This window comes from Chanodichthys erythropterus, chromosome 20, assembly GCF_024489055.1.
Source record: "Chanodichthys erythropterus isolate Z2021 chromosome 20, ASM2448905v1, whole genome shotgun sequence".
Classification (NCBI taxonomy): Eukaryota; Metazoa; Chordata; class Actinopteri; order Cypriniformes; family Xenocyprididae; genus Chanodichthys; species Chanodichthys erythropterus.
In genome coordinates, this window is record NC_090240.1 from 37,232,762 (window position 1) to 37,255,733 (window position 22,972).

Consider the following 22,972-nt stretch of genomic DNA (forward strand, 5'->3'; position numbering starts at 1 on the left):
TTTTCCCTCACAATTCCAAGTTTATAACTCACAATTCTGACTTTTTTCTCACAATTCCAACTTTTTTTTCCTCACAATTCCGAGTTTATAACTCACAATTCTGACTTTTTTCCTCACAATTCCGAGTTTATAACTCACAATTCTGACTTTTTTCCTCACAATTCCGAGTTTATAACTCACAATTCTGACTTTTTTTCACATAATTCCAACTTTTTTCCTCGTAATTTCAAGTTTATAACTCACAATTCTGACCTTTTTCTCACAATTCCAACTTTTTTCCTCACAATTCCAAGTTTATAACTCACAATTTTGACTTTTTTCTCACAATTCTAACTTTTTTCCTCACAATTCCAAATTAATAACTCACAATTTTGACTTTTTTCTCACAATTCCAACTTTTTTTCCTCACAATTCCGAGTTTATAACTTACAATTCTGACTTTTTTCCTCACAATTCAAACTTTTTTCCCTCACAATTCCAAGTTTATAACTCATAATTCTGACTTTTTTCTCACAATTCCAACTTTTTTTTCCTCACAATTCCGAGTTTATAACTCACAATTCTGACTTTTTTCCTCACAATTCCGAGTTTATAACTCACAATTCTGACTTTTTTCCTCACAATTCCGAGTTTATAACTCACAATTCTGACTTTTTTTCACATAATTCCAACTTTTTTCCTCGTAATTTCAAGTTTATAACTCACAATTCTGACCTTTTTCTCACAATTCCAACTTTTTTCCTCACAATTCCAAGTTTATAACTCACAATTTTGACTTTTTTCTCACAATTCCAACTTTTTTCCTCACAATTCCAAGTTTATAACTCACAATTCTGACTTTTTTCTCACAATTCCAACTTTTTTTCCTCACAATTCCGAGTTTATAACTCACAATTCTGACTTTACCTTTGCTGAATTACCTTTTTTAGTTTTTCATTTTGTGGCAGAAACAAGCTTCCATACTAAACTGACTTGACTTGCGGCTGTACTTTGCAAACTAAAGAGGCTAAAATTGATCCAACTAAATTCACAAGTAATGTTATTAAATGTGTCAAGAAAATCAGAAACCTTTTTTTTTTTTGCTGTTCTTTTCATGGCTTGTTTTGTAAGCGTGTGTGTGTGAGAGAGAGTGTTTCCCACAGTGCTGTGCAGGAGTAAAAAGAGAGATTAGAGTGGTGAGGGATCAGCAGATGAATAGCAGCACGAGATCCTCTTCATCCGTCCGTCTCTCCTCTGAGAGAAAGTGTGACGCTCTTCAGCTGAAGGACTCGCACTCGTCTGTGATCAGGCGCCTTTTGACAGAGTGACGTTACGTTTACAGATCCTTTTTCAGAAAATTGACACATGATGAGATGAAAAGATGCACTAAACTTAAAGGCTGAGCCAAGCTGTTGTGCACTATTTTATCAGCATGTGTTCAGAAAGTGTTTTATTAATATTTGAATATATTAATATTTTTCTGTTTCATGTTTATCCTCTTATATAACTATTTAGGATTCCTTTTTTATTTCATTATATATTATAATTAATGTGTCTATCTTACATAAATGAAAAGTTAATATTACCTCTTGTGCCTGTTTGGCCCATACTTAATCTATGAAAAGGTATTAACTTTTTATAAGCTTAATTTGCATTCACTGTTTATTGCACAATACATTTATCTTTTTTTTTTTTTTTTTTAAGAAAAAGTGATGAGACTGAATATGCCTGTAAAATTTCCCTGGAATGTGAATAGAGAAAAAAAACAAAGGAAAAGATTCTACTTTTTATTTCAGAAACGTGTCTGTAATCTGTCAAGAACTAAAATACTTCTTAAAAACAACTAATGAGACTGTGAAGATGTTTGTGTCAGTGTCTGAACAGAGAAAAAATACTTGAATGAAACTTGAATTTGAAGAATTTAATGAAATGTTACGAAACAGTAAAACAGCCTGAACAAATATCTAAATGCCAGAATGAATTTACAGTAGAAATCAATTCAAACATGTCCATAAATCTATATTCATAAATAAGCATCAGCAGTAGTAAAGGCCTGTGAGTGGAAATATGAACAAAGCAAACATGAACTCATGCAAACATAAACACCAGCAAGCAAAAACATGCTGAAAAAATCTCATTGTGTAAATATAACCGTGCATATCAGCAATCAGTACAGAGAATAAATTAAACATTTTATCAGGCAGAAGCATGTATTCATTCTTAAATATATTTTCACCAGTTCTTTATACTGTACAATATTTACAGACTAATGCATAAAGGTCTGAATCAAGACGGAGAACCAACCAGTTCTTCAATGACGCAGTTAATTTAGTTAAAAACACCTCAAGGCACATTCAAAAATAGCCATTAAATAGAATCGCGACATTTTCCTCGTCAAACGATGCCTAGTGCGTCTGTAACGCGTTTCACGCACACATACGGGGGCGGAGATCACGTATCCAATCAGAACCAGGAGTTTTCAGAAATGAAAATGGGGTTTGAAAACATGCGTCAAAATAAAAGTCTTACAAAAGTCGATAAAAGCTTTATCAGCAGTATCTATTCTGCTGGCGTCACCACAGATAAATAATTCAGAGGGATTCCAAAAACCGCACGTACAGTAATGCATGTTCTTACAGAATAAAATATAAAAATGTATTTTTAATACTTTTTAATACTATTTCAAATTCAGACTTATAACTAGCATTTTTTTCCCTCACAATTGTGAGGTATAAAGTCACAATTACATTTTTTATTTCCAAAACACTGACAGCAACATAGCGTCGGCCCAGATCTAGTCTGTGTGTAATCCACATGTTCCAGATGTGGGACGGATCTGGGCCACACTATGTTGCTGTCTGGAAAGCTTCCATAGTTTCTGGAACATCCCATAATTGCTGTCTGTTGAATCTAAAACATTCCCTTCATATCGTCTGAATGTTACACGGATGCAACAGAGGTCAGTAAGTGATTTTATCACTTGTTTTATTATTTACAAATTAAGTTTTGAATGAGTTAAAGCGATTTTTTTTGTGACAGATTATGCTGAAAGTGCTGAATTTTTTTATTTTCTGTACTATTATATTCATTATATTTAATGAACATAAACAGTACTGATATTTAACATAAACCGTTGACTATAATGAGGCACCTTCAGTGAAGGTTTCGTTATCGTATTTCTCGCGTCGTGAACTTGCGCGAGATCGTCACTAGGCAACGTTACTTTTCAGCCCTGTGTTACCATGACAACTACGATTTAAGACTTTGGATATCGACATGAACTCAGCGTCGTTTTTTTTTCTGTGGTTCTCTGTTCTGAGGCGCAACATTGAGTGTTTATAAAATATATCTCCAAGAGATCAATAAATAAATTCATATCCAACACAATCAACTCTGTGTTTATGACCATATATATATGAGCGTATATACTGTATACATTTATATAGAGATCCATTAATACATAAAAACATTCCAAACATTCAGTAAAGCTGAACGTGAACTTTAGTGTTGCAGCAACGACTGGAAAGAAGCAACCAAAGAAAAACGTCTGACTGTGTGTCTGTCTGCCCTTTTACGATAGAACTTGTTTCTGCCGTGGAATAAAAAAATAAAAATAAAAAAGGTAATTGCAACTTCTGACAACTGCAGTTCTGACTTTCTTCCCCTCAGAAATGTTTATACATCGCAATTCAGAATTTATAACTCTCAACTTTGAGTTTATAACTCACTATTCAGACTTTTTTTGTGCAATTTAATTTCTCAGAATTTATATAAACTCAGAATTTAGAGAAAAAGGCAGAATTGTGAGATATAAACTTGCAATTAAAAAGGTAATCATAACTTTATCCCGCAATTCTGACTTTTTTCCCCTCGATTCCAAGTTTGTATCTTTCAATTCGACTTTATTTCCTGTAATTCTGAGATGTAAACTTGTAATTGCAAGAAAAAAAAGTCTTTGTGAGATAAAAAATTGCGATTACCTTTCTTACTTTTTATTCCACGATGGAAATAAGCTCTCATTTTCTCCTGCTAATAATGCAGCTCAATCTTTCCATCTTTTCTCTCTGAATCAATCAAATCCTGCAGTAGTTTTGACAAGAGTGTGTAAAGCAAGTGATGGCAGGAGTGTATCTGAGCGGACGACTGTAAACATGACTGAAAGAGTGTGTGTGTGTGTGTGTGTGTGGTCAGGTGGTCAGTCCTCTGTGCTCCAGCTCTTTACTCTGTTTCAGCTCCTTAATCCTGCAAACACACAATCTCAATAAACAACTTCATTCTCAAGTTTTTCATGATTTACCAGATAAGAATTAAGAATAAGGATTTTTAAAAATCTTTTCAAATGCACAATTTCATAACATAAATAAAATATTTTAGAGCTTAACGTAACTAGTAAAATGGATATACCCATTATAAAAATAACCACAACCACATTTTAATTTCCTTGACTTTTCCGGATTTACTAGATTAGAATTAAGCTTTTTTTTATTTTTTTTAATGTTCTTTTAATGCACAATTTATATAATAATTTAAAATAAAATAATTTAAAGTTTGACCTAACTAGTAAATAGTAAAAATTCTATTTATTATAAATTACATTTTAAGTTTTTATTAATTTTCATTACTCTTCCAGTTGTTCATGATTTACTGGATAAGAATAAATGATTAAAGATATTGTATGTGCAATTTTATAGTATAATTAAAATTAAATAAAATTTAAAGAGACATCTACATTTTTATTTGTTTGAGCTTATTTTAATGCTTGTTTTCTCTTATTTTAAATAAACAAACATAGAAACAAACAGATGGATGTGTACCTGTGTCTGCAGCGTCTGAGGAAGCGCATGATCTTCCTCGCAGCCTGATCCTGTTTCTTGGTCAGGAAAGAGCCTCTGACACACAGAACAAGAGTTTGAGCGCCACAGAATCTCTCATGAGTCGTGTAATGATCTGTAGTGTTGTGTAATGTGTGCGTCTCACTTGATCTTGGTGTTGAGGGTCCCAGGGCCGCGCGGCCCCTGCTTGACGCGCTCGTACTCTTTATAGCTGCGGTAATACTGCTGGATGAGAACGGCCGCCCGCCGCGACTGCTGGAACTTCTTCTGCTCGTAATAACTGCGAAACTTACTCTGAATCAGTATGGCCGCCTGCGTCATCTTCTTATATAAGGCGTACTGGAGGAGGACAAACATACGCGTTACACACTGCAGGAGGACAACACAACACACAAACACACACTGCACGGCAGAAGAATGTGAGAACACAACAGTGAGGCAGTTTAGTTCAGCGTTACCTTCAGTGCTATCCATGTTAGCTAGCATGAAATTAAACAAGAAACAGGAGAGAGATCAGAGACACGCCAGCAATATTAGTTGTTAGCGAAGACACACACAAACAAACACAAACACAAACACACACTCAGACGCTGAATGCTTTGTTTCTTAACATCAAGTGTTTCTGTACAAAGTGTGTGTGTGTGTATCTATTTAACCATATTTTGATGACAAATTTGTTCCCAGAAGTATGCTAAACTTAACAAAACCTTCTTTTCAGGACATCTTTGTATAAACTATGGAAACTTGTTTCTGCCATGGTATGAAAAATAAATAAGCTAATTGCAACTTTTTATCTTACAATTCAGACTTTTTTTCCTCAGAATTGTGAGATAAAAACTCAATTGCAAGAAAAAGTCAGAATTGTGAGATAAAATATCGCAATTACCTGTTTTATTTTTTATTCTGTGGCAGAAACAAACTTCCATAAAAAGAGCAGTATAAAAATAAAGTAAATAAAAAGTTGGCAAAATGAATAGTGTGAAACATTTAACCAAAACATCAGCATACTTACAAAAGTGATTGATCACATTAAGAATTGCAAACAACATTTCTGTTACAAGTTTTCTAAAATGTTCAGTTTAAATATATAAATAATGCATTATCTACTTAAATATGCACTAATTTGCATACATTAATCTGAACATTGATTAAAGCTAGAATTATTAAAATTCTTGTTTGATTTTGTTGACATATTAGAGTTAAAGGTTTATACTGAGGGGATTTAGGATATCTCTTTTCATCACTCCATAAATCAGAAAATACTGCTAACAACCAGAAAAAATACTTTTCAGCATATATTTAGGAATAAAATCTTATATAAATCAGCGTGAATGATATATGAACAAACCCCACAGTAAAAATCTTCAGAATATAGTCAGGAAAAAATCTGTAAATTTTGGTGTACGTAAGTGCTGCTGAAGTGGAGAAAAAAACTCATTTATAAAAATATCGCCTTTAAAAATAGGTACTTTAACTGAAATCTACAGGTGCAAATAGATAGAGAGCAATAAAATAAACACTTAAATATGTATTTTGGAAGTTTTCTTTCTACTAGTCTGAAAGAAGACATGGTAGCATTTATCCACAATCTTAAAAATAACCAATGCATGAAAAAAACAATGGTTTTGCATGTTGTCTTGCCTTACATTGTAAAAATGCAAAAAAGAAAGTTTTCTGTTTTCTACCCTTTAGTGTGTGGGATACATTATTTACGGCTATAAAAACAATAGAAGTCTATGCAATGTCCTCATCTAGACAGCTGAGTAAACGTATGCGTGTTTTATACCTGTTTATATTTGCGGTAACAGCGCTGTATCACAGCTGCGGCCATATCCTGCTGCTCCTTTAGTCTCCGCCCCTAAACACAATAATAACCAATCATTATTAAACCAGGCACACAAACTCTCAGTCAGTTGTCGGTCGTGTGTGTGCGCGTGTACCTTGTATCTGCGGAAGGCGTTCTGGATGACGCGCGCCGCCTCATACAGCTCTCTCTGCTCTGTGTCCGTCAGCGTCAGCAGGGCGAAATCTCTCTCCATCCTTCCATTAGCTGAGGCGTTCAGAAACTCCGCCCATGCCACACTGCTCGGGGGGCGGAGCCTCTGCAGTGCCAAATCACTGAGAAGGGAGGGAGGGGTGGGACACAGGTTCCTACACACACACACACACATATTCAAATGTAAGGAACAGACGACACTAAAAAATGAAAACTGGTATAATTGTAGGTATAAGTGTAGGTAATCTCAAGTCAACATGTCAAGAACATGTTTGGGTCACATTTCACCCTGAAATCACATCAAAAAGATTCAATTATATCTATTTTGATTAATTATATAAATTATATTATTATATTATAGAATTATAATTAATATATTAATTATATTTATTAATAATATTGATTAATTTATACTGATTTTAATTTAAAAAGTGAAGTGTGTCATTTGTAATTTTGAGAATCATCATCTTATGCAGAATGTTTAATTATATAATTATAATTAATATAGTAACTATTTATTAATTATATTGATTAATTTATGCTGATTTTAATTTAAAAAGTTGTGTCATTTGTAATTTTAAGAATCATCATCTTATGCAGAATGTCTTTATATAATTTGAATATATTAATTATATTTATTAATTATATTGATTATTTTATGCTGATTTGCTGCTCAAGAAACATTTCTGATTATTATCAATGTTGAAAACAGTCCTGCTGCTTCATATTTTTGTGGAAACTGTGATAAATTTTATTTTTCAGTATTTTTGATGAATAGAAAGTTCAAAAGAACAGAATTTATTTAAAAAAGAAAATAAATGTTTTGTAACATTATAAATGTCACTTTTGATTAATTTAATGCATCCTTTATAAAAAAAATATGAATTTATTCTTTTTTTTAAAATGAACATTAGTGTAAAGGTGAATGTTCTTTGTGTTCATGTACCTGTCCACAGTGTCGAGGTATGTTGCGAGCCAAGGCATGGTGTCATGAATGGCAGGATTGTCCCGCCTCTCTCTGAGCGGTGACTCCGCCTCCCGGTTAAACTCCTCCTGTTTGATTCGCTCAGGTGTGGCCTCGATGATCTGCTCGGCCAGAGTTGCCATGTCAACCTAACAGTAAAACATCGCAAAAATCACCATGACAAGTCTCACTAACTGTGTGAGGAGGCGGAGACTTTAATACTTTGTCCAATCAGATGTTATCAAAATACGTGACTCACCTGTAAGACCTCGTCAGACAGGTAATCCTCATTCTCGGCATTCTCGCTGTAGTCGAGCAGCTCGTCGGCGAGCTCAGAGTGAAGCGCTAGCGCGTCCGTGTGCGAGACGGCCGGTGTGGAGGGACTCGCAGCCTCACAGTCCATGAGGAAGAGCGAATCGGTGGAACCGGTAGGGGGCGGGACCGAGAATGGGGAGGAGGGAGAAGAGGCGGAGTCCATGGGGTCAGGAACTGAACCACTGGAGTAGGCGGAGCTGGGGGAGGGTGAGGGCGGGTCACTGGGGGAGGGGATACTGCTGGATGAACTCAAACCTGAGAGACAGAGAAAGAGAGGAGGGTTAGTAGGAAGGTTGACTAAAAGTCAAACTCTAACTACAACTGTAACTAGGGCCCTAGGATTTCCATGATGTGGAAAAAAATCATCTAGACTGTCAAAATAATAATAAAAATAATTTTATTATTAAAATAATTAATTAATTAAAATCATTTTACAATAATAGGGCATTATTAATGTTAAAATTTGAATAAAATATTTAATAGGTTTTCAGAATTTAATTCGACATGCTTACTGAATATAAAAAATCATTTTAATTTTGTTTAATTAAAATGAAATTCATAAAAAAAAAACAAAAGCACAGAATTTAGAAAAAAATAAAATATTTAATATTTTTTTAACCTTATGCCTTATTATTGTTAAAATTTTAATAAAATATTATATTGTCAACGTTTTATGAATTTTGTTCAGACACGCTTTTTGGAAAAAAATTTTTATTTTGTTTAATTTAAATAAAACATAATTAAGTAAAATAAAACAACAAATATTTGAAAAGTAAACAATTTCATAGGGCTTTATTCTTGTTAATATTTAAATAAAATATTTATATTAAGTTTTAAGAATTTGATTTGACATGCTTTTAAAATATAAAAATTAATTTTAATTTTGCTTAATAAAAATATTTTAATATTTAAATAAAATATTAAATTGTCAACATTTCATGAATTTGACTCAACATGTTTTTTAAATATATATATATGTTTTATTGTAATTTTGTTTAATTTTATTAAAATGAAATTTAGAAAAAACAGCACAGAATTTGGGGGAAAAAAGAGCCTTATAATTGTTAACATTTTTATTAAAATATTAAATTGTAAACATTTTATGAATTTGATTAGACATGCTTTTAAAAAAAATAAAAATGTAATTGTAATTTTGCTTTATTTAAAACCGAAATCATAAAAATAACAGAAATTAGAAAAAATTAAATAAGATTTCATAGGGCCCTATAATTGTTAGCATTTTAATCAAATATTAAACTGTAAACATTTTATGAATTTTGAATATGCTTCATCACATGACACTCCCAGCCCACGTAAAGCACATCTGGAGTGCAGTGTGTGTGTGTTACCTGTGTCGGGGCTGCTGGACAGTGGAGACAGGGGCCGGTACGGAGGCGAGGCCGTGTCAGGTGTGTGTTCTTGTGTCTGAGAGTGTGTGTGTAACTCCTCCAGACAGCGTGCCAGCCGTGTGTGTCCGCGTGAATGAGCCACGGCCAGAGGCAGACGACCCAGAGAGTCGGGGATTCCCAGAGCCGCACTGCTCCAGCGGTACAACAACACCGCTGCCGCCTGATGACCCAGAGCGCACGCCCACATCTGAACACACACACACAACACATGAGCAAATAAACACATTCTGAGTCATCATCACATTATCTGCTAGTGTGTGGATATGCATATATATATATATACATACATACACACACACACTACCAGGCAAAAGTATGTGTGTGTGTGTGATGTACCAAAGGTGTGCAGGAGAAATGATCAACGTTTAGAGGATCCACTTCCTGCTCCAGATCCAAACTGTTCACACTGATACTCCTGATACATACAGAGACACAAACAAATACCATCAAACACAAAAGTTTTTTATACATCAAGATTGCAGATGAAATGTCATCTGAATGTCTGAGTGTCAGTGATTCATTTCAGTTTCATGATTATGAGTGTGTTACCTCCAGCGTATGAGTGTGTGTATGAGCTGTGTATATCCCTGAGCGGCGGCGAGGTGCAGTAGCGTCATTCCTCGGTGTCTGACAGAGTGTGTGAGTCTGTCTGTCTCGCCGTCTCGTCCCCACCGACCGCCGGCCATCATCCGCTCACACACGGCTACGATCCTGCGCTCAAACCAAAGCCCCGACTGACACACACACACACACACACACACACACACACACACACACACACACACACACACACACACACACACACACACACACACACACACACACACACAGATACGTCCTAATTAGCACATTTAAACACCTTCATACATCTACTTGAGAAAAAATACGAACTTGTTTCTCGGTTCACAGTTTTATATCAGTCACATGTTTGCTAGCTGATATACTGATCTACATCAGTACACTACAGAGGAAAAGCCTGTTTCTGGATTGGACAACATTTGTGAGATTCATCACTCCAAAACTGAGAATTTTGATTCAGATTCAATTAAAGACAGATTTGATTCACTCATTTTGATTCACTGAATCAGAAGAGAAGCCACCAGTGATTCTGAAGCTGGTTCTGAATCTTGCATTCGCATTTAACCCTCTAATAAATGAATCAGAAGGTAAAGGAGAAAATTGTTTTAAATTGAAAAGAAAAAGAGAGAAAGTTTTAAATAAATAAATAAATAAATAAATGCAATATATGTATATATTTAGATTTGTGTTAAATTATAGAATGTAAAATTTAATATAAATAAATAAAAATGTAATAATATACTGTAAATAAACTTTTTGTAAAATGTAATAATATACTTATTAAATAAATATATATAAAAATTAAACTTTTCTCTTCCCAACATTATGCATTTACACTGTAGGAAAAAACTGGTAAATGTTTATAAAAATAAATGCATAGAGAATATTTATTTTATGCGTATGTTTTTTTAAATATAAAATCAAGCTATTTTTACTTATTTTCCCCGTAAATTATGTATTTTGAGAGAGTTACACAATAGAAAATATTTCAGAGACAGCTGATGCATCAACACTTCCATTTTGATTACATTTAAGTGTTTATTTTATTGCTCTTTATCTATTTGCGCCCGGATATTTTAATACATATCTGTATGTTTATAAATGAGTTTTTTCCTCCACTTCAGCAGCACTTACAAACACCAAAATTTACAGTTTTATTCCCATCTATATTCTGAAGGTTTTTACTGTGGGGTTTGTTCATATATCATTCACACTCATTTATATAAAATTTTATTCCTAAATATATGCTGAAAATGTTTTATTTTACCATCTGTTGACAGTATTTTCTGATTTATGGAGTGATAAAAAGAGATCTCCAAAATCCCTTCAGTAAAAACCTTTAACTCTAACATGTCAACAAAATCAAACAAGAATTTTGAATCTGGCTTTATCCAATGTTCAGATTTATCTTCTGGAAGTGTATGAAAATTAGTGCACATTTACTTAGATAATACCTCAATTGCACATTTAAACATAAAATCTCACAAAACAAAGCATTTGATACAAAATAATTGTCTTAATATACTGTAATAAATTAGCTGGAGAAGTATCATGATATCTATCTTATTTTTACCCTATTCACCTATAGTGTCAGATACGCAGATACGTTTACACCAAATACAAAATTTAAACAATTTACATAACTGAACAGAAAACAGTGACATTTGCTTAATATCTCACAATAAAAAGATGCTCAAATGAATCAGTTGTTTTGAACAGTTCATTCGAACAAATCGTTACACATCAAAATGAGACAAAAACAGCGATTTAGCTACTGCATCTGAAATAGGTTTAGATTAACCAGTTACGTTACTGAAACTGATTTCCATATGAATCCATTAAGTTTGATTGGCAATTCTTTAGTTGGTTAGATAAGTTTAGATAGAATGAATCACATTTAATGTAGACATAGTTAGGATGAGGTAGTAACATGACTACTTTTAGTTAGTTACCCCTCAACAGACACACACACCCTCCCTCAGTTTTTTCCCTCCTGTCTGTCTGTATCAGTCTCTCTGTCCGTCCTCGTGCTGTATTGACGTAAGAGTGGAAAAGCTAAAAATGAATGACATGAATCAGCCAGATGATTCTTACAAACAGAGACGAGGTTTTAACATCAAACTATCAGCACTAAACCTGAAGACTAGTTCAGAAACTACAGGACTTACTGGAATCAGATGTGGAAAAACTGAACTGTAATGTGTGTGTGCGTGCATGTGTGTGTGTGTGCATGTGTGTGTGTGCACCAACATGGAAAAAGCGCTATTAATACTCGCATTCTGAAGTGATGTCATCGGCAAAGTTGACATTCCCCCGCTAACCCTGATAACGCACGTTCATAAATCCAGCGCTCATCAACACACCAGTGTTATTTTAGTATCATCGAGATAGCATTATAACATTTTATTCATATTTTAATGCACTTACATGCTCAAAAAACCCTTTCTTCTCTAGCTTGCTTTATAAACCTGTCAAATAAACCTGGCGAATGAAGACAAAGACAAAAATACTGAGGAAGAACACTTTTTGCAGTACAGTGTCTTTGTATCAGTGCGAGAACTGAACCTGACTTTGTTTGCTGCTGGACTGATAAACCTGTGAACACGGACTACAGGAGATGATGTGAAAGCAGCCAATCAGAGGTGAATGTCAGAAACTGTGATGTGTGTGTGTATTTGTACCTGGTTTTCGGGAGTCAAGCGTGGAGCAGAGCTCTGATTTCGCGACAGCTGCTGATGATAGTGATTCATATGTTGATGCTGTTGATTGTTATTTGACATCTCTGCCATTCGCCGCTCCATCTGCTCCAGACGCTCCAGAATCGACATCCTAAACTGGTTATCTGGAGAGAACGAGAGACGGTCAACATTAAACAATGTTCAGTTCCATAATGTCACGCATTTCTGCTAGTTTCATAATTGGTGAATTTTGCAACATTGACACTTATTAAACTGAATTAAATCAACACTGAACTGAACTGAAACAAATCAGTTTCATAATTGATGAATTTTGCAACATCAACAGTTGTTGAACAATTAAATCAAAACTGAACTGAAAAGAATTGAATTAGCTTCACAATTGATGAATCAATTTAGCAACATCAACACTGTTATTAAACTGAATTAAATCAACACTATACTCAATTGAAGTGAATTGAATTCGTTTCATAATTGATGAATTTTGCAGCATTGGCACTGTTACTGAACTGAAGTGAATCAACATTGAACTGGACTGAATTTAATAATTGATGAATTCTGCAACATTGACACCGTTATTAAAATGAATGAAATCAAACTGAATTGAATTGCAACACTGCAACAATAACACACTGTTACTGAAATTAATTTAATCAAATTGAACAAAATTGAATGTTTCATAATTGATGAACTTTGCAAAACTGACGCTGTAACTGAACCGAATTAAACAAATTGAACTAAATTTAATTTCATAGTTGATGAATTTTGCAACATCAGCACTGTTATTGAACTGAACTTAATTACTGATGAATTTTGCAATATTGACTGTTATTAAACTGAATTAAATCAAAACTGAACTCAACTGAACTGAATTAGTTCTATAATTGATGAATTTTGCAACATCAACACTGTTATTGAACTGAATCGAACTGAGCTGAATTTAATTTCTTTCATAATTGATGAACTTTGAAACACTGACACTGTTACTGAACCTAATATTACAAGATTAACACTGTTATTCTCCTGTTTATTACTGTGAAGCTGCTTTTGAAACATTATTGTATAATGAATCATTAAACATTAGGAACTTTATTACACTGAGCCGCAAAAAAGACATTCGTAAAACACGTTTCTTTAGAATAATTTCAGGACAATGAGCAGATCGACATGCAGGAAACTCGGCGGAATAATGTAACGGCATGAAAATTATTTATGGTTCTCGATTCTCAACTAATTCTAATATTTACTTATACAGACACAAAGCAGACGTGAGTATGTGTGTGTTTAGTGCTTGATTTACAGTGTGTGTGAATGTGTTGACAGCTCAGCTTTTACACACACACACACACACACACACACAGAGTGATCTCTAAGGCGGATCTCCAAACAAACACACACAGACTTTCAAACACGCAGTCATGCCTACCTACACCATCCCTGCTTCTCTGTGCCATCGCTCAGACGATCGAATAAAAACGCAGAATCAGAAAAAGCACAACTCCATGTCTTGCTCTCTTCACCTCTCTCTTTCTCTCAATCAGGAGTGACATGTTAGAAAGATGATTTAAAGTATAAAAACTGTTTAATACATCTAATAACACACTGACATACGATCAGAGAAGTACCGAGTCCAATCACACGCTCGGATCACATGAGAGAGAGAGAAAGATGAAGAAAAAGTCAGGAAAAATAAAGTATTCCATAGAGAGGAGAGGAAAACTGCAAACTCCGGCTGGATCCACACGGACGTCCGTCCTCGAGCAGGGAAAGTCCCAAATGAGATGAGAGAGAGACAGAGCTGAGCTTAAATTACTGAGGCAGAGAGACAGACAGACAGAGAGAGAGACACACGCTGCTCCTCTCGTACACACGGATTTAAATAGGCTTTAACTGAGGGCAGAAATAGAAACCGGCTGATATCCACACTGACACACACAACAACTCGTTTAACCGCTGGAATATGTACAGATAACCAGTCTGACCCTTCTACAGGATCAGCGATTGTGACTCGATTCAGCAGATTCTGTGGTGTCTGACTGATGTTCATGCGCTCTAAACAAACTATTATTTATTTATACTATTTTTTATTATTTATTTATATATTCTATAGTTTTGTTTATATATACTATGACAGTTTATATTAACATTTTGAATTGTTTTTTTTTATTTTTTTATGTTTCATTTTAATTTTAGTTTAAGTTTTACACAGCAACGATGTTCTTCCTCAGTGTTTTTGTCTTGTTTTTCAGTACAAATATCGAAAGATTTTTAAAGATGCATTTACTTGGGAAGGAAAATGACAAGTTTTCTGACAAATCTATCAAATTTAAGTAAGTTTGTTTAAAACATGAACAAATATCTGCCAATGGGGTCAGAAAATCTACTTAATTCAAAGGAAAAATAAGATTATTATTCAAACCTCATTGGCAGATATTTGTTCTTGTTTTAAACAAACTTACTTAAATTTGATGCTTTTTTCGAAAAACAAAATGTTATATTTTAAGTCCTTTTGCTTCTCAAATAATCTTGATTTATGAATTCTTAGATATTTGGACAACAAGACAATGTCATTTTTATAATTTCTTTTAAATATTTTTTTCAGCAGTGCAACATTTATAATTTTTATTTAAATTTTTAAGTTTACATTTTTCAAGTTTTTCATCTAATATTTATATTTTAAATTGATTTCAGTTATCAATATCAAAAGTCATGGATCAGTAATGTCGTTCAGCTCTTCAAAGCTCATAACAGACTGTTTATGATGAAAGATTAGTAATAAATCATAAACTATGACTAATAAAGTGGTTCTCAACCTTTTTGACTTAGATATTTTTATGTATTTCTGCTGTAATTTTGTAATTTATTTTTTTTTTATTATTATTATTAACAGAAACTGGGAGTGTTGAAATATTAAATTAACATGATTATTTTTGAGCTTCCAGAAGTTTCAAGATCTTAATTTTCTTCAATAAAAAAAAAAAGTTACTGTGGAAATTTAATCTAAGTTTATATATTGATTTTATGTGTCTTTTTAGTATTTTAAAGTCACCATGAAATCAAAATGGACAAATCTTGTTTTTTTCTTGTTAGTTTTTCATGGAATATTGCAGTATTTATAATAAAGGTTTTATCCGTTCACATTATTATTGTTTTAAATTCATGTTCCTCGTAATCTTGAATCAGAATAACTTCCTCTTGCAGTGACATCTCTTTTTCTGAGGACGAGGGCTCACATGAGATCCTCCAATAGCAAACCACAACCATCCAATCAATTCCCCACGGACAAAATCAAGCCCCGCCCTACATTTGTTCTTGTTTGAGAAGCGTTTCACTCTGATATACGACACTATAGGGAAGAAAAGATGAGCGCAACATCCTTTGCATGATGATTTTAATTTAGATCAGTAGTGTTATTAATAATAATATATTAATTTAAACACATTTTTAAGTCATCCTTCAGGCCCCTTGCTGAGAGCCATTGAAATAAACGCATGTGGCACTGTCATGTGCTTTGAGTTCGCCGTTTCTGTGATAAAAGACAATAATATAAGTAGCTTTATTTTATTTCATTTGATTACTTTCATATTTTTTGCGTCATCTATCACTTATGATCACATTTCATCTGTGTTGTTCTGCTCTTATGACCGTCATCTCTCTTCTCTATGACCACAGAACAAACAATCGTGTGTGTGTGTGTGTGTGTGTGTGTGTGTGTGTGTGTGTGTGTGTGTGTGTGTGTGTGTGTGTGTGTGTGTGTGTGTGTGTGTGTGTGTGTGTGTGTGTGTACTCACCATCCAGTGATAACCAGTCCAGCTGTGAGCTCGGTAAGGACGAGGCGTTGCGAGCGCGATACTCAAACAGCACAGATGAGGAGACGGTACTGGAGTCCATCAACACGTGCAGAGCGACAAGACCCGCTTCATGAGCTACACACACACACACACACACACACACACACACACACACACACACACACACACACACACACACAGGAAACTGTAAATCTGTGTATATATATACCGCTTATTTTCACCCTAGTTTCACCATTTAAACTGTTAACTGTTGACCCACTTTTTGAGCTCAAATGTGAAAATAAATAGTTGTAGTTCATGAATGTTTTGGAGTACAGATCTGAGGTCAGACTCTCATAAAAGTCATAGAAGTTTAAGTTTACTGTAAAGCAAATGTACTGAACTAAACATGTTTTATTTTATACAAAATTATTTGGCCACTGCTATAAAATCAAAGCCATACATCTAACCAAGCTGTGTTTCAAATTTGAAGTTGATTTCACAGAATTTGAGCCACTAAAAGATTTTAAAGGATCATTTCCATTGTCCAATGTCCAATTCAGTGTTATTATAAAACTAAAAACCATTAAAAAAAAACATTTTCATTACTTGAAATAAACTTAAACTGAAATAATATATAAAAAAAACTTTCAGCTAGTGGTCAAAGCAACATTTGTCATTTAGTTTAACGATGTACAAAAATAACTAAAACTGGAATAAAATGAATAAAACTATATAATCATAATAAAAATAAAAACATAAAAATTACTAAAAATGCAACTAAAATTAAAATGAAAACCAACTAAAAACAATAATAATATCTCAATGATACTAAAATAAGTTATTTTTCAAAACGGGTTTCACAGGCTGAATTTCGAGCATTTAAGCTTTCAAATGATACTTAGTTTATTTATATATATTATATTTCCTTATATATGCGATAACATATCTGTGAAAATAGGTTAAATCACATTTTTGACATTTAAACGATCCTGCCACAAATGAATTGATAAAACAATTTTTTTCAATTTTATCCTACTAAAACTGCATGCACAATAATCCTAAAACTATTATAAAAAAAAATGCCATTTAAAGCAGTTTCAGATGGAGTTTAGTGACACTGCAGGACTCTCAAATGCTGCAGTCACAGGAAAGCTTTTCATTATTTCATGCATATTAATGACTAAAAACTCTGGTCTCGATCTGTTAATTATGTTTACACAACTATATGAAGTATAAAAATGCCTCCAAATAAGCTAATAATTCATTTGTGGATATAGAAGCTAAGCTCTTTCTCACTTAAAAGCTTGACAAGGGCTTATTTACTTCCTGTTTTATTTGCAATAAATATTATTTTGTTTGTTTTTAGGCACAACACAAAAATTTACAAAAAAATAACACTGAATAAACATAATCTGTGTTCTTTGCTGTCTAGTCATGGAATCTAGATGTTAATGCAGTGAGAGTTTGTTGTCCTGCTCTTTTTCATGTGCTCGCTGAAGCCGTGAGCGCCACCGTCTGGCTTTGTGTGAAAGTGCTGCTCACCTGGACAATAGCAGCGCAGGACGCCGGGCTGAATGAGAGAAGCAGGAACTCGGCTCTGATCGAACACACATGAGTATCGGCTGTCTGTCTCTGACCACGGGCCTGTGATCAGCACCTTGACTCCTCCCTAAAACAGACAGTTAACGGAAACCGTTATTTGAAATAAAATAAAAATAAAAAACTTAAACCTATTTTATTTTAGCTATATTTCTCATTTAGTAACTTGATGTACTAAAATAACTAAATTGAAATAAAAACCATATCTAAACATTCTTGAATCAAGATTTTGAAAAAAATTACTTAAGATATGAAGCGTTGTTTTCTGAAAAAAATGTCTTGAATGTAAGTGACTTCACACTTAAAACAATAAAAATATCTGTCAGTGGGGTCAGAAAAATAAACTAAATTTAAACAAATGTATTTCTGACCCTACTGGCAGATATAAGCATAAACTCTCTTCATTTTGATGCATTTTTAATTTATATTATGTCATTTTGCTTCTCAAGTAACAAAAAAAAAAATTTATAAAATTTTTTGCATGGTGTAAAAATTACGGAAGAGGATTAGGGCCAAGCAATAATAAAAAAATAAAACCATCTCGAGATTAAAGTTGTTAAATTTCGAGAAAAAAGTCGAGATAAAATGTTGACAATTAACTTGTTAAATTACGAGAAAAACTCGTTAAATTACGAATTTGTTCTCATAATTTAACAACTTTTTTCTTGTAATTTAATGACTTTATTCTCATAATTTAACGAATTTATTCTCAACATTTTATCTCGACTTTTTTTTTTTTTAAATTTAACAACTTTAATCTCGAGATGGTTTTATTTTTTTATTATTGCTTGGCCCATCTCGAGATTAAAGTTGTTAAATTTCGAGAAAAAAGTTGAGATAAAATGTTGAGAATAAACTCGTTAAATTACGAGAAAAAAAACATTAAATTTCGAGAAAAAGGTCGAGATAAAATGTTGAGAATAAACTTGTTAAATTACGAGAAAAAACACTTTAAATTTCGAGAAGAAGGTTGAGATAAAATGTTGAGAATAAACTTGTTAAATTACGAGAAAAACTCGTTAAATTACGAATTTGTTCTCATAATTTAACGACTTTTTTCTTGTAATTTAATTACTTTATTCTCATAATTTAACGAATTTATTCTCAACATTTTATCTCGACTTTTTTCTCTAAATTTAACGTCATTTTTCTCATAATTTAACAAATTTGTTCTCGTAATTTAACGACTTTTTTCTCGTAATTTAATGAGTTTATTCTCAACATTTTATTTAGACTTTTTTCTCGAAATTTAACAATTTTTTTCTCGTAATTTAATGACTTCATTCTCAACATTTTATTTTTGACTTTTTTCTCGAAATTTAACGAGTTTTTTCTCGAAATTTAACAACTTTAATCTCGAGATGGTTTTATTTTTTTATTTTTGCTTAGCCCTTATCCTCTTCCGTAAAATATGACTAAAACACACAGCAAAATTACTAAACCTTTAAACCTAAAACAAAACATTTTATTTTTAGCTTGTTGCCAGGAAAATATTTATAAAATATTTATTTTAATTCAGTTCCACCTGGTGTATTAAAATAACGAAAACTAAAAATTATTAGATTTACTAAAAAAAATTAATAGAACTTTAAAATGAAAAATATAAAACTAAAAACTATAGTAGTATATTAATAATTCTAAAACATCAATGGCATTAACTAAACAAAACACAAGCAGAAACACATTTTATAATCAAGAACAGAACTTTTGTCCTTCTAATAGTACTGATAATAGAAATGTACTTCTAATAGTACATGAGAAAAAATGCTTAACCTTCAGAAAATAATGTCTGTTAAAGGGATAGTTCACCCCAAAATGATTCACTCGCCCTCAGGCTATTCTAGGTGCATATGACCATCTTCTTTCAGACAAACACAATCAGAGATATATTTAAAAATATCTTGGCTCTTCCAAGCTTTATAATGGGAGTGAATGGGGGGGGGCAAGATTTTGAAGCATCCATCCGACTCCAGGGGATTATTAAAGGCCTTCCGAAGCAAAGCCATGATTTTTTGTAAAAAAAAATCCATATTTAAAACTTTATAGACTATTATTACTAGCTTCCAGTAACGTCCTAGGACGGCTTGAGGGTGAGAAAATTATGGGATAATTTTCATTTTTGGATGAACTATCCCTTTAACCTCAATGAGTTTTATTCTGTATTTATTTTAAAACCAATTTCCAGTGATTAAAGAAGCGATATAAAAGATCCATACCTCCGGGTACGACCATTCCGGTGAGAAGTCCGTGATGTTGGCCAACCGCTGGGATTCCTCTGGAGCGCCGCCGGAAGCGAGTGAGTGTGCGTTTGTAAGGAGCGGGAAGGGTAAGAACGAGGTGGACGGAGTCGGCTGAGGTGGAACCATGTACCTGACGGGGTAAATGGGCGGAGCTGGGGCAGGGGAGTGGCTAACGGTCTCATCTGTAATCAGCTCAGATATTAGGTCAGGGAAGGTGGAGTCAAACGTAAGCCCCGCCTCCTCGCTGTCCATATGGGCGCAGTGAGTGGTGTCCATGGGTGTTACATCTGATTCGAAGTGAGTGGGCGGAGACTGCTCCTCCTTAACCTGTATGGGACTTACGTTTGTGGGCGTGGTTGGGGGCGGGGTCAGATTCTGAGGTTGAATGCACATGGAGTGTGTTGCTAAAAGACAGGATTGCACTTGAAGCTGTGACTGCCTAAGCTCCGCCTTTTCTCCCTCCTGATTGGTCGGCAGCACGTCGTCAGTCGTCGTGTTGGTGGCTGCCAGTTGGTTGCTGACGTGCTGGGAAGGAGAGAGCTGATTGGTCAGTAGATGACCAGGCGTGGCTTGAACATCGAATCCGGTAGGCGGAGCTCTGGCATCTGTGGACGGGACAGACAGTGAGGGGCTCAACGAATCGAGTCCTAAAGACGTCTCCAGATACATCGGAAGCAGCGTAGGAGTCGTTTGCGTCGGAGAGAGCGAAAGCGAGAGGGAGGCAGGACTGGAGGCGGGACGACCTGGAATACTCTTCCTCTCCGTCTCAGAAGAGAGGGAAGACAGAGACGATGGGGGAGAAGTGGGAGAAAGAGACAGAGCGAGAGATGGAGGCTGAGGAGATGTGGAAGGAGGCGGAGACGGGGAGGAAGAGGCGGAGATAGAGTGGGGCGTGAGGGCGGGGCCTCCGTAGGTCTGGCCCTGTTTGGGGCTGTTGAGGAAGGAATCGGGATCGAACGGAAGCAGCGAGGGCGACGGGGATGACGGGTGCAGGAGCGCCCCGGGGGCTTCTGGGACAATGCGGTCAGTCAGCAGCAGTCCTCCAATCACAGGGCTGGGCAGTAGAGTGAGTGACAGCGTGGCCACGCCCTGATTTGGTGGGACAGGGCTCGGTGGAGAGGCAGAGCTTGGCGGGGACGATGTGTCCTGTTTGGGCGGGACAGGAGACAAAACTAACCGTCCACCGGCACGAGTGAGCGACAGTCGGGTGGAGCCGAGTTCGCCGTTAGACTCCTCGCCACATCCACGCCCCACTGGCGCCGCTGTCGTCATCACGATGACCGCGTTCTGCGGCAGCGCCACCGCTGCTAATCCGCCCCGCTGGAATCCATTTCCGTTGCTCAGAGCGATTGTTGCTGCTCGCTGCGTTTGGGGCGGACTCGAAGAAGACGAGGAAGAGGCAGAGCAAGGTGAAGCCACGCCCACCATGTCCTCGACCCGCACACCATCTTCTGGCGAACCGGACGGCTGCTTCCTCTCTGAAGGCACGACAGCAACCAAAGCATCGCCTGGCCCCGTCTCTCGCCCCACCTCTGCTCCTGAGCCCTCATTGGCCAGATTCTGCAGCTCCGTGAGGGCGGGGTAAGGGGCGGGCAGTTTGGGGGAGATGATGCGATGTTTTGTACTGTTGCAGCGGTGAGGAATGTTGGATCCGGGAGATGCTGTGGAAAACATGTCAGTGGCATATCAATAAATGACTGCTCAAAGGTTTATTTATTTGATAAAAAATGCAGTAAAAACAGCAATATTGTAAAATATTAATACAGTTTAACATAACATTACTTATTATATTAAAATGTATTCAATATTCAATATTTAATATTAAAATTAAGTTTCAAATACCTTAGAAAATCTACAACTCATAAGTTTATTCATTAGCTTTGGATGTGTGAAGTTATGGAGTATGTTTAACTAGTAAAAGGAATGTATGACAAACAGTCATATGTTTATACCTGTATATTTTTTCTTTTTATTTATTTATTTAAATAAAGAAAGTTCAATTAAGACATATATATATATATATATAATATATAATAATAATAATAATAATAATAAATTGTATTGTATAAAACTGTATGCAATGTGTAAATTACATAAATTTAATAAAGATATGTTATAAAAAATGTATTTGATTTCATAAATGTGTTTCATTCTTGGTTTTCATTTTAATTTCATTTAAGTACTTTTTGTTTGTCATTTTATTCATTTTAATTACAGTTTTAATTATTTCAATACATCAAGTTAAACTGAATAAAAATGAAAAATGTGTGCTTGAAAAATAACTTGTTTTATTTTATTTTAAAGTTTATTTTATTTCAAGTAACATTTTGTAATGTTAGTAATTTTTATGGCTTTAGTTTTAACTATAATAATCCCAGCCCTTGCCAAATAAAAGCATTATTTATTTATTTATTTGTTTGTTTATTTATTTATTTATTTTTTAAATCTTATTGACCCCAAACTTTTGAACAGTAGTGTATTTCATGGTGTGGACATAAAATCTGTGCAAAAATATATATACACTACCAGTCAAAAGTTTGGAAACATTACTATTTTTAATTTTTTTGAA

The 22,972-nt window shown here is 34.5% G+C and overlaps 1 protein-coding gene across 2 annotated transcripts in view; it reads right to left on the minus strand.

Annotated features, from left to right (window-relative positions):
• Positions 1-1,885: 1,885 nt before the first annotated feature.
• Positions 1,886-22,972, minus strand: part of camta2 (calmodulin binding transcription activator 2) — a 34,242-nt gene continuing 13,155 nt past the window's right edge. For both annotated transcript variants that reach the window (XM_067372421.1, XM_067372422.1), the window contains 14 exons: positions 20,380-22,064; positions 18,107-18,233; positions 16,562-16,696; positions 12,756-12,916; positions 10,045-10,229; positions 9,832-9,910; positions 9,436-9,682; positions 8,031-8,341; positions 7,754-7,920; positions 6,752-6,962; positions 6,598-6,669; positions 4,957-5,150; positions 4,794-4,868; positions 1,886-4,221 (listed from right to left, as the gene is read on the minus strand). In XM_067372421.1, coding sequence (XP_067228522.1) covers positions 4,167-4,221; positions 4,794-4,868; positions 4,957-5,150; positions 6,598-6,669; positions 6,752-6,962; positions 7,754-7,920; positions 8,031-8,341; positions 9,436-9,682; positions 9,832-9,910; positions 10,045-10,229; positions 12,756-12,916; positions 16,562-16,696; positions 18,107-18,233; positions 20,380-22,064 — 3,704 coding nt within the window. In that variant the 3' untranslated portion in view covers positions 1,886-4,166. The remainder of the gene's footprint in view (positions 4,222-4,793; positions 4,869-4,956; positions 5,151-6,597; positions 6,670-6,751; positions 6,963-7,753; positions 7,921-8,030; positions 8,342-9,435; positions 9,683-9,831; positions 9,911-10,044; positions 10,230-12,755; positions 12,917-16,561; positions 16,697-18,106; positions 18,234-20,379; positions 22,065-22,972) is intronic.